This window comes from Dermochelys coriacea, chromosome 4, assembly GCF_009764565.3.
Source record: "Dermochelys coriacea isolate rDerCor1 chromosome 4, rDerCor1.pri.v4, whole genome shotgun sequence".
In the NCBI taxonomy this organism is placed as follows: Eukaryota; Metazoa; Chordata; order Testudines; family Dermochelyidae; genus Dermochelys; species Dermochelys coriacea.
In genome coordinates this window covers 98,113,523-98,125,748 of record NC_050071.1, presented here as the reverse complement: position 1 = coordinate 98,125,748, position 12,226 = coordinate 98,113,523, and the positions used below count along the sequence as shown (strand labels likewise).

Genomic DNA, 12,226 nt, shown 5'->3' with positions numbered 1-12,226 from the left:
ATCTCTACTCCTTGCATGTCAATGTCCAGCGTACACTTTCAAGGCAGCAGGCTATAGAAGAAGTTCCTGATGTTACGTGGAAGAAACTGAATACGCAGTTCATAACATAAGGAGATGGAAGAGCCCGGAGTGGACGATATTTGGCCAGAATATCTCAAAGCACGGGAAGATACTCTTTTCAAAGCATTGGCACAACGGTTCATCATCTACATCAATAGCAAGTGTGTTCCGGATGCCTAGAAGAAATCAAAAACAGTACTATTGATGAAGAAAGGTGATCCAGAAGAAGTGAGCAACTATCATCTGATCACACTCCTCTCACAAGCATATAAACTCTTCACCCGCATCATACTCGATCAGATTAAGAAGGATCTTGAAATGTACAAAAGCAGAGAACAAGCTGGTTTCCACTCAGGGTATTCAACAATTGACCACATCAAGTCAGTTTGGCTGCTGAACAGAGACAATTCATTCAAAGGGGAATGCAGTAGGAGGAGAAATGCGGGGTGGGCAAGTTTCGACAAAATAAAGATGTCTGTGATGGATGATGAATTAAGCATGAAGAAAAGGAAAGAACTGTTTAACTCCACACTTCAGCCAGCAATTGCCCAAAGAATATAATCATGAACCTATGTGTTATCAATAGAATAATAATACGGAGTGGAAAGCTGGTCAACGATGAAAGCAGAGGAAGAAAAATTTGCTGTTACCCAGAGAGCAATGGAAAGGGAATGTGTAAGATATCACTCCGTGATCACATACTGAATGAGGAGATCAGAAGGTGTAAAGAGGTGACTGATGTAGTGCAGGCGATGTACGACGCAAAGCGGCGATGTGGGGTCATGTAGTCTGCAGGCAAGACAATAGGTGGACAACCCACATCAGTGACTGGATCCCCAGAGATCACAAGTGGCCACTGGGCAACTGAAAACGCACTGGGCTGATCCCATGACAAAATCTTTGACCAGAAATGGAAAGAACGTGCTCGCAAAAACAGAATGGTGTGGCGTCGACTTGTGTTCATGGAAGGACGGACGAGGACAAGCGGACAAAGGTGATTTCATGTTTTGTAATTGGTATAACCAACCCTTTCAATTCAGAATCTTTAATATATGTACTTACAATTTTTAATTTAGATTTCCCTGGTGATCTTTAACCTAAAGAATTTTGAACTTCACTGTACTCAGTAGACTAATGAGATCCTGTTATCTCTGTTGCTCATTTAGGATCTGATGCAAAACCCACTAAAGTCAAAGGGAATCTTTTCCATGGGCTTTGAAACAGCCCCTCATGTCAATGGAATCTGTTCCAAAACATGTTGTGTAGACTTTTTAGCACCACAGAAGTCAAATTAATTTAAGAATAGTTTAAAAGTTGTGGTGGTGCAGTTTTTTTTTGCCTGCCTGGATAGGAATATAAGATCCCATTTGAAATTACCACAGATATTGATGTAGCCAGGAAAGTTAGTTTATTAAACAAGTACTAGTAATGATCGCCACCCTTAGAACTGTAGAACTTTATTCTTCTGAGACTCTTCTTTAGTTTCAGAAATCCTAGGACTTTTTTGGAATAAAGAAAAGTTCCCTGGAAACGTGGTAAAAAGAATCAAGTTTTCTGTTAACCAAGGAACAGCTGCTTCATGGTTCTGTAATCCACCGGTAAGTGTGTGTTATAGGTCCCATTCTGTGACCAATCGACAAAGCATGAGTCTGTTACAGGCCCAGCTGTAACAGCTCTTGCTTTTTGCTCCGGAGGTTCCCAGTTCATTTCTCACTGGGTCACTCAAGACAGGAGCTGTCATAGTTACACAACTCCAATAGCAAAGCATTACACTATTTGACCTTGACAGAAGTTAATGACTATGATGTTGCATTTGAAGCTTGATTAGTTAAGGAGATGGAACATAGGCATCCCTTGGGATGCCTAGGTTCTTCTGTTGATGATATCTGGCTGTCAGACCAAGGAATAAGATGTTGCCAGTCCAGTGCCATATATGCACCAGCTGGGGCACTCTCTGAATAGGGAATCCCTGACCTCTTTGGGTTCATTCTCTGATGGCAGGGAGGAGGGATCTCTCTGCTTGATGCTGGTGAGAAGTAATATGTTGACAATGGGAAGGAGACATATACTTCTTATTGAAAGGTTATCCCAAGGGATGGAACTGGACTGGTACAAGCTCCAGGCAGGGCAGCTCTTCAATACTGGGAAGGTCTCCTGGGTGGTATGGATGCTTCTGCAGAATATCTGAGGTCCTTTCTTTGCTCCATCATTGGCATTAGTACGAGGATCTGTGCTGGTCTGCTCAACTGCTTAAGGGATTTGTCCTTAGAGTGGTGTTCTGTGTGCTCTCTCCATAAGTTCTCCTCGGTCTAGGAGCTATGCTTATGCTCAGACTGGTTATGTGAGTCTCTATCCCATTTATGAGTGGTTTCAGGTGCTGGCTTTGCTGCTTGAGCTGATTTGGGCAGTTGGTACATAAACCTGAATTGTCAGTGCCAGAACTACTAGTGATGGGGCTGTTGATGCTGAGGCAACTGGTGCCAAAGCAGTCATCAGCACTGACTCCATCAGTATCCTCTTCACCTTCTTTTCACTGCTCAACCCCAAAGTACAGAGAGTTTGAGGGCGCACTGGCCATTGCTGGTTTATCTGGTCTCCCTCTAGTCATAACTATTGCCTTTGGGTCCAAAGTGATCCACATGGGTGGCATCCAGTAGATGTATGTTGAGCTGCACATCCCCAGACTTGCATGTCCAGGCTGAGAAGGACTAGCACACCGAGCACTTATCTGGGATGTGGCTCTTCCTTAGTCATCCTGTTCAGTCTCCCACAATTCTGCATGTCTGGGCTGCTCTCCTCACTCCATAGCTCACCAGAGATTGATCGCTGAGATTTCACCACTGCATGCTCTGGCCATGCCCCCTCTGCTCCCACTTGCTGCAAGCTTTTTCAAATCTGTAAAACTTGTGTAATATCACTAACAAATACTCCAGAGGTAATGAAATAACTATGTACATTAGACCAAGGAAGACGGTCATATGGTAATGATGTCACTTAGTATCTGGCCTTTGGCTCATGAGCCATATAGAGATAGAGTTGGTAGCATTTTGGGAGATGCTGCTAGCGCAAAGGACAATTATTGGTAAGAAATTTTCCATTCTGCAGCCAGGCATCTCCTACATTATGGACATCTGGGAAGCAGAAGAAGTGAACTGATATAGGGGATGATTATGAAAAAAAAGTTCTATAGGAAGGAAACAAGGAAGTACCCCTCTCTTTGCTCAAAAAGAACAGGAGGTCTTGTGGCACCTTAGAGACTATTTATTAGAGCATAAGCTTTCGTGAGCTACAGCTCACTTCATCGGATGCATTTGGTGGAAAAACAGAGGGGAGATGATATACCACACAGAGAACATGAAACAATGGTTTATCATACACACTGTAAGGAGGGGTGATCACTTAAGATAAGCCATCCCAGCAGCAGGGGGCGGGGGCGGGAAGGAGGAAAAACCTTTCATGGTGACAAGCAAGATAGGCTATTTCACGCAGTTAACAAGAATATCTGAGGAACAGTGGGGGGTTGGGGGGAAAATAACATGGGGAAATAGTTTACTTTGTGTAATGACTCATCCATTCCCAGTCTCTATTCAAGCCTAGTTAATTGTATCCATTTGCAAATTAATTCCAATTCAGCAGTCTCTCGTTGGAGTCTGTTTTGAAGCTTTTTTGTTGAAGGCTAGCCACTCTTAGGTCTGTAATCGAGTGACCAGAGAGATTGAAGTGTTCTCCAAACTGGTTTTTGAATCTTATAATATCTTGACGTCTGATTTGTGTCCATTCATTCTTTTACGTAGGAGACTAGTCAGTTTGACCAATGTACCATGGCAGAGGGGCATTGCTGGCACATGATGGCATCTATCACATTGGTAGATGCGCAGGTGAACAAGCCTCTGATAGTCACCTCGATTACAGACCTAAGAGTGGCTATCCTTCACATCCTGGACATAGACTCTGTCTATGCCTTCTTGGAGAAAGTCCAGAATGGTTGGAATCCCTGATTTCTGAGATTTGCATTGTGCTTTGGAACCAGTTGTTGAATCTGGACCACAAAGAAGAGGCACACTTTTAGTGTCCATAACTTTCAGAGACAAAGCATGGTCTTAATAAGTCGGAACAACAGATTGAGATCCTCTAGTGCTTCCTCTGAATAGCCAGGCTCTTAGTTGAAGCTGGTTCAGATCAGGATGCAAAGCATAGGACTTGCAAGAGAATGTCTGGTCTTCACAGAAGCTGGAGTGGAGGCTCCAGGTTTCAGATCTATCTGATCTGAGAGTCAAAATCTTCTTGGCTAATGAGTTATCAGAATTACAGTATCTATTCTCGTTTTATTTTCTGGGCCACCTTCCCAAGTAGCGGAAAGGGTGGAAACGCTGCAATAGGCCCTGGCAGCCAACTGTGTGATAAGTAAGACTCTGTGTTTGTCACGGAGGTCACAGATTCCATGACCTCCAGGACTTCGGCAGCAGCCCATGCGGCTGGCCTGGGAGCCACCTGAACAGCTCGGGCAGCCCCTGGACCAGTGTGCAACCAGCTGCTGCTGGGGAAGTCTCGCCCCCCCGGACCCCAGCAGCAAAAGATTTGGGTGTGTGGGGGGACTCAGGGCTGGAGATTGGGATGTGGGGTGGTGCTTACCTGGGGGGGGAGAGGGGGCTCCCCAGAAGGATGAGAGGAAATCCCCCTACCTTAGCTCCACGTGCCCGAAGGCACTGCCCCCACGGCTCACACTGGCCACAGTTCCCAGCCAATGGGAACTGCAGAACCTGGGGTTTGGGCGGAGCGGAGGCAGCATGTGGAGCTAGTAGCAAGAGTGTCGCCGCTTCCCAGGAGCCAGGTAGGGAACCTGCCCCAGCCCTGCCAACCACCCCCCTCCTGCACTTGCGCGCCCCCTGGCTGCAACCCTCCTTCCTCCTACCCCCCCCTCGAGTACCCGCAGGGCCACCCACCACAGGCACCCACAGCGCTCCCAGGGCACCCCCCCTCCCCCCCCCCCCCCCCCTGAGCTGCTTCCCGCAGTTTTATTCAGGGGTATATAATAAAAGTCTATGGACAGGTCATGGGCCAAGAATGTTTGTTTACTGCCCGTGACGTGTCCATGTCTTTTACTAAAAGTACTCGTGACTAAAATGTAGTCTTAGTGATAAGGCATCTGTCTCCCAAAAATCTGGAGTCTGCTTCCTTTTGAAGTATTTTGGCATCTTTGTGTTAATGTGATTTGCAAACAGGTCAGTCAAAGGTAGGTTAAACATCCGAAAAATGAGACTGAAATCGCCTGATTCATGGCACCACTCAGAGTTGTGACCCTGAATGATCGGACCCATTTTATGTAGATTACTCTGAGGGAAAGAATAACTGCACCACCCATCTCATTATTCCACTGTTTCCACTTGTAGTGCCAATTCCTTGTTCCCCCTTCATTGTTTTAAATATGCAACCATATTACATTGTCTGATCAAACTAGAAAATGGTTCCCCAAACTAGGATGGACGGGAACAGTTGCAGAGAACAGTTTTGACTGCTCTCAGCTCTAGCAGCTTTATGCTGTGAGTCTTTTTCCCCGGGTTCCAGAGATCCTGGATTGTTCTGCTCTCCAGATGAGCTCCCCAGCCCCTCTAGGCTGGCATCAGTTGTGAGAGCTAGAAGATCTGGAAGGCAGATGGGCATGCCTTTGCAGGACATTGTTGTGGCTGATCAGCATTGCAGGGAGTTGAATATGTGTTTTCGTGACTCATACTTGATCTTTCATGTATTCTTGGGAAGTGGTCCCACACTTTGGGATGAAGGCTGAAGATATCTGCTGGGTGACTGACCCATGGAATGATCCCTACACATGACGCCAGGAGACTAATAGCTGGAAACACCAGTGCTATGGTAGGCCTCTTGCGGCTCCAGAGCCAAGATGATAAACTCCTGGATTTTCTGGAACCTTCTAATGATGGATAGATCTTTTGCTATGATGATATCTATCTTCTCTCAGGTGGGTTATTCTGGTGGATGGACTCAAGGAACTTCTCTTGACATTGATGACTGAAGCTGTGTTCCTGTCGAAGATTCAGCATCGGAGGCGTGGCTCTGTTTGCGCTGGTTGCAATGGAGCTCTGATCAGGATGTTTGTCTAGGAAGGAGTATAGGAAAGTTCCTTACAACCTGAGTCTGGCTATAAATCACCACCATCTTTCTAAAAAACCCTGGGAGACTACTGGACAGGCTGACCAGGAGTGTTCGGCTACGGATAATGTTCCTCCTGCTGTAGGTGAACCTCAGAAGTCTGTGGTGGCACAATCTGATGGGGATATGGAGATATGTGTCTTCTAGATCCACTGAGGTCAAGTAGTTCCCCCAGAACAGGGATGACACCATAGAGGACAGCGTCTACATCTGAAACTTCATTTTCTTCATCCATTTGTTAAGCCTTCTGAGTTTGAGTAGGGCTCTGATATCAACCTCCTCTCTCCCGCCTTCCTGTTAACTTCTGAATGATGAAGAAGATGGAATAGAACGCAGAGAACCTTTCTTATGTGGGAACACACTCTATCATTCTCATATCCAGAAGATGAGATATTTTGTTCTGGATCAGATTGTGTTTTGAAGGGTCTCTGGAAACTGGCACCTGGATGAAGAATGGATGGGATGGAGCCTGCAGCTTGAGGAAGTATCCCTAGAGCACTATCTCCCTGATCCACTTGCCTGTAGTCAATGAAAACCATTCCTTTAGGAAATGGGAAATTCTACCCCCAGCTTCAGCTCTGAGTGGAGCCCTATGTGACCTGTGTCATAAAGTGGATTGGTGGAGGTTCAGACTCCTCTGGACTTTTGTCCCAAATCATGATTCAGCTCTTTTCCTTTGGATAATCTGTTGTGCCTGTGCTGGTATCTTTGTGAGGATGAAGGGCAAAAGGAGTGCCTCTGTCTGAAGGTTGGTCGATATTCTCTCCTGAGGACATTGAGTGGACAAGAGAGAGACTGGATTCTGCCGCTGCCACTGTCAGCCACCACCTTATCCAGCTCTTCTCCAAAGAGGAGGCATCCTGTAAACTTGGCTGAGCAGAAGGCATGCTTAGATTGAATATCCACTTTCCAAGACTAAAGCTCAGTGGCACCTGGTTACTGAGCTGGAAGCCACGGCTTGGGCTGAGAACCTCATTGCATCTAATGCTGTTGCTAGGGGTGACTTTCTTTAAAATGGAAACAGAGTCAGGTTGATCTCTGTCCTTATGGAATTTAAGATCTTCCAGCCACGAGAGAGATGCTCTTGCAAAGCAGGGAGGAGGACTGAAGGGGTATCACAGCCATGGTGGAGGATTTTGAGGGGAGAAATTTACTCTAAGACTTACTCTCAGGAGCCTGTTCAGTTTGGATTTGAATCATGGAGACAACCTTACTGCACATAGTCTAAAACTTCTCAGAGGGACAAAAAATCTTTTGCTGTATTTTTTCCCAATCCTGATCAGACTTGGAGTCCAATAGCTTACCATCCTCAGTGGATGAGGGGGAAGGAGGAGGTGGAAGAAGAGTCAGAGGACTTTTATCTCCTGGATATTTTGAGCTTTTCCCCTTTTCTGCTTTTGTTTTATTTAACTCTTTTTGCATGCTTTGGGAGCATGGAGGCTCTGCTGTGCCATGGTGAGGCCTTTTACAGCTTGCCTTCTTTAGGGCTTGAAGCCCTCTTAAGGGATCTGTCTCTGAATCATACCCCATTGGCTCTCCTTCCCCCTGGGTCAGAGTCCTCATGGTTGACTTGGAAGGGAGAGGGGCTGATTAGAAGCCCTGCTTTTTTCCCCCAGGGCACTCATGACCCACTTTAAGACTTGGGGCGGAGGGAACCTGCGAGTCTCCTTCTTTGTTCTGTAGAGGCCCTTGGGACTTACTCCCCAAGTTGAGTGGTCAAGGTCCTCCTTGCTTTTGGAACTTCGCCCTGCTCTGCACTGGAATTCCCGATCCATTATTCCTCTGCTGAATCGTGGCTGCCTTGATGGGTAGAGGACTCTACCTGCCTGTTTGACTCATAGCCCTGGGACCTAATGGAGTTAGGGTTGGTTGGATGGGTGCAGGCTGGGCACAACTCATCATCTGCCAAGCCTGGGAAGGATGCCTCATATATAGATCACCACTTGGATTTGAGCCAGTGTTTTCTTGGCAGTTCTGCCATACCTGCATAGGGGCAGAGGAGGAGGCAGGGAGATAGATGCTGCAGAGAAGGCTGAGGGTGGGTTATACTCCCGGCCACTTAAACAACCCATGGAGGAGGATGACTGCTGAAATGGAAGAACACTGCTCCCTGCTGCCCAAGAACGGGGCAGACATTTTTAAAAAAAATAAAGGTGATGACAGGAGCAACTGAAGCAGCCAAACTGTTTGCTGCTGTGGAGGCAGAGACTCTGGTGGGAGTGGAGGGGACATGGCCACAGTGTGCAATACCAAAATGCTGATCCACCTCCAGTGAGCAGCAGAGGGAGGAGAGCAGCCCAGATATCCAGAATTGTGGGAGATGCTGGGCTCCAGAAGAGGCATACGGTGTGTCCATCCTTGATGGGGATCAGTACACTGCAGAAGGCTGGGTTTGTATCCTGAGGGCTTGGACTTCACCACAAGGTGTGGTAGTTGGCATGAAGTGCCTTGCCTGACTGTAGAGGAGGGCGTGCAGGGGGACTGAATGGTTTTTTTCTCTTTTTTTAAAGGTACATCCTTTAGAGAAAAAGCATGATGATAATATTTTTCATTAAAAGGTTGAAAGAACTGACTTAAGGTCTCTGAAGGTCGGACACTTGCTGGGTTCTGTCTTGCTGCCATGGGTGGTAAAAGGGAACTGAGGGAGGAATGCAGCCATTCTGTCTTTTATGCCCTTTCATGGGAACACAAAGAGGCACAGGGAATATACATGGCTCCCACAGACACTGCCATTCAAAAAAATCCAATCTCGCATGCATGCAGTGCATACACCTTGACAGTACTATCCACACTGACACATACTTGAAGAAGAATTGACTATTCTGGACTATTTCCTCCTGTTTCAATTCAGATACCTCCCATTTCACTAGGGAGATGAGCCTGATAAGGATGTCTGTTTGTACTTCTCTAGCAGGATTTCACTTGTTCTGTGCATATGGAAACAGGAACATTCTTTCAGGGAATGAATCCCTATCTTAAGAGAGGAAAGGAAAAAGAGGTGCAAGTAACAGTATGAGATTGCTGCTTTTAATTACCTGAGGAAGCCCTCAGCTGTTGGTTGAGAGAGGTATTTAAGAAAATAAAAACATGTTTTTATTCCATTACCTAGTACAGGGGATAGAAAACTAAAGAAAAGAACGAACAGTAATTAATAAACAAAAAGAAAGTAACAGGTGAGTGAGTTACGTTTCCCACCATTTGGTTACTTCTGACAACTTAGATGCCTCCAGGGGGAGAATCTAGCAGGTCCTTGTAATTGGCCTTGACTCATGGGGCACTATCCCCTCCAAGATTAAGAGGAGGAAGAGAGAACACAGGGCCCCAAACCAATTTCACTGCTGAATCAGCTGGGGTCAGTCCCCCAGAGATTTACATGCGCCATGGAAAATGCAAGGAAATTAGAATCCTCATTCTACCCTTTGCACAAAGGACAGCACCCCGTAAAAAGGGCAAACAGGCCTGTCCTTTCTCCCTTGTTTTGTGAGCTTACTGGAAGAGAACCAGAGTCTGCAAATCATGCACCTCATAAGATCATCCAATTTGTCCATTTATTCTCAAGACACCACATTGTTTTTTACATGGAAGAGTTGACACAAAGAAAGAAAAAGTATAAATAATATTAGAAACATATATTTAAAATATAGGCATTTAATATATAATTATTAAGTGTACATATATGAAAGGAAGAAGAGGCAAAGTTAAAAGAGAAAGAGATTAGAAAAAATAATCAACAAATAGAATACCAGACAACGGCAGCAAACTTACAGTGTAAACAATGTTTCCCAAGAGCAGGTAGTCTGAAGTTTTACCATTGCCAAATACAGTACCTGCAGGAAAAAAAAGAATGATGATTTTTTTAAAAAAAGGTTTATTTATGGGCAATTCCATTTTTGTAAAGGTATAGTCTAACAGGACTCTTTCTGTTGGATACTGGGTCTGGTGCTCCCAACACAAGACAAGGCAGAACTTCCTGAAATGAATGCCTTTTAGATCATCTTTAGTAGTGGTGACCAATGACTGGTCAGAGCAGGGAGAGCAATTATTAATGCCTTAGCTCTCCAGAACTTTCCATCCATGAGTTATGCAAGAAACAAGAGCTTCCCATAAAAGCTAACTATATTTTTAATCACGTAATTTACACACACAATAACTTCCCTCAAGGCACATCTGAAGTATACATATTTTTGGACATGATACTGTCTGTCTGCCTGCCCGCCTGCATATCTATCTATCTAAGCAAACATGTTTCTTGAATAAAGATAGCCAACTCTTCTGCCCTAGCATTTTAATTCTTATTTGGGATGTTTGTTATTTGAGCTGCACAAAATTGGACAGCTTTGTGAATTTGTGTATTTAATGTGTGACTATACAAGTTTGTGTGGGGATATACACATCTTATATACACTAACTTATATATACTAACTCATACACAAACATAAGTATCTGTGTATATATACACAACACATTTGCAAAGGCTTCCTGAAACATGAATTTTGAAGCAGTGCCTTCATACTTTTTTATACAGAACATACTTGATTGCCTACTTCCAGCAGTACCAGCTTTTATGATCACAGTTCTCTGAAGGGTCTTAGTATGTAGGATAATTGTAGTCTCCAGAATACTTATGTGATGTTGTACCTGAAAAGACCAAATTGACTGAAGCATTTCTGGGTGGATTCCTCATCCTAAACGGGATGTTTTGGTTTTCACTAAAATGTGTGTATGTTCAATATAGAAGAATAGCATCAACTGCACTGCAGTATAGGATGAGTACTGCATTAACTGCACCCAGGGGCAGCGATTTATATACACTCGTGGTGCCTGGGCACCAGCAATATTCAGGGCCTGGGGGCCCGGCTCCACCAATATTTGGGGCGGGGTCTCTCTGCCGGCCCCGCCTGCTGCCCCCTGCATCTCCCCCGAGTGTCCCCAGCCCCCACTTGCTGCCCCCGCTCACCTCCCCCTGGCCCCAGAGCCTGCAGCTCACCTTCTCTGCCGGCTCCCCAGATCAACTGCTGCCGCAGGGCCCTAGTGCCCCCCCATTCACTAATGGCAAGGCAGGCTGCCCTTACCCTGCCCTTCCTCCCTCGCCCTGAGCCTCTCCAATCCCCCAAACCTCTCAACCCCAGCCCCAGACAGAGCTCTTATCCCCCCGCACCTAATCCTCTGCCCCAGCCCTGAGCCCCTCCCACACCCCAAACCCCTCAACCCCAGCCCCAGACAGAGCTCTTATCCCCCCACACCCTAATCTCTGCCCCAGCCCTGAGCTCTCCAACACCCCAAACCTCTCATCCTCAGCCCCACAGCCCTTACCCCTGCACCCCTCCTATCCCCAAACTCCCTTCCACAGCCTGCACCCCTCCCCCTCCCCCACCCAAACTCCCTTCCAGAGCCTGCACCCCTCCCCCCACCCAAACTCCCTCCCAGAGCCTGCACCCCCCACCCCCTCCTGCACCCCCACCCATTGCCCCAGCCCAGAGCCTACACCCAAACTCTGTCCCAGAGCCTGCACCCCCTCATCCCCTCCTGCACCCCCACCCATTGCCCCAGCCTGCACCCTGCACCCAAATTTGCTCCCAGAGCCCACACCCCTCCTGCACCCTAATCCCCAGCCCAGGTCCTGCACTCCAGACCTACTCCCCGCACCCAAACTCCCTCCCAGAGACTTAGGCAGGTGAGGGGCAGAGTTTGGGGGGGGCGGGTTCTGGGCACCACCAAAATTTCTATAAACCTGTCACCCCTGACTGCACCTTATATTGCAAACAAACCAGAAAGTTTATTATGTTGTACAGATCCCAATCACTTTAGCAATGGAAAGGAAGCACTACTGTAAGTAATAATTTTTTTTATGAAGCAAGGAGGGAGACAAAAATGGAGTGGGATGAGAGACCCGAAATAAAAGGAGACAGGTGGTAAGAAAGGTGAAGAAAAAGAAGGGAAATTTGGGTGGCAGTATAGAAGGAAATAATGGTCAAGTCAGAGGAAAAAAAGGGGAGCTCTT

The 12,226-nt window shown here is 46.4% G+C and overlaps 1 protein-coding gene across 1 annotated transcript in view; it reads right to left on the bottom strand.

Annotated features, from left to right (window-relative positions):
• ATP8A1 (ATPase phospholipid transporting 8A1) overlaps positions 1 to 12,226 on the bottom strand; it is a 262,923-nt gene that overhangs the window by 41,200 nt on the left and 209,497 nt on the right. The window contains 1 exon segment of the mRNA XM_038400205.2: positions 9,991 to 10,052. Coding sequence (XP_038256133.1) covers positions 9,991 to 10,052 — 62 coding nt within the window.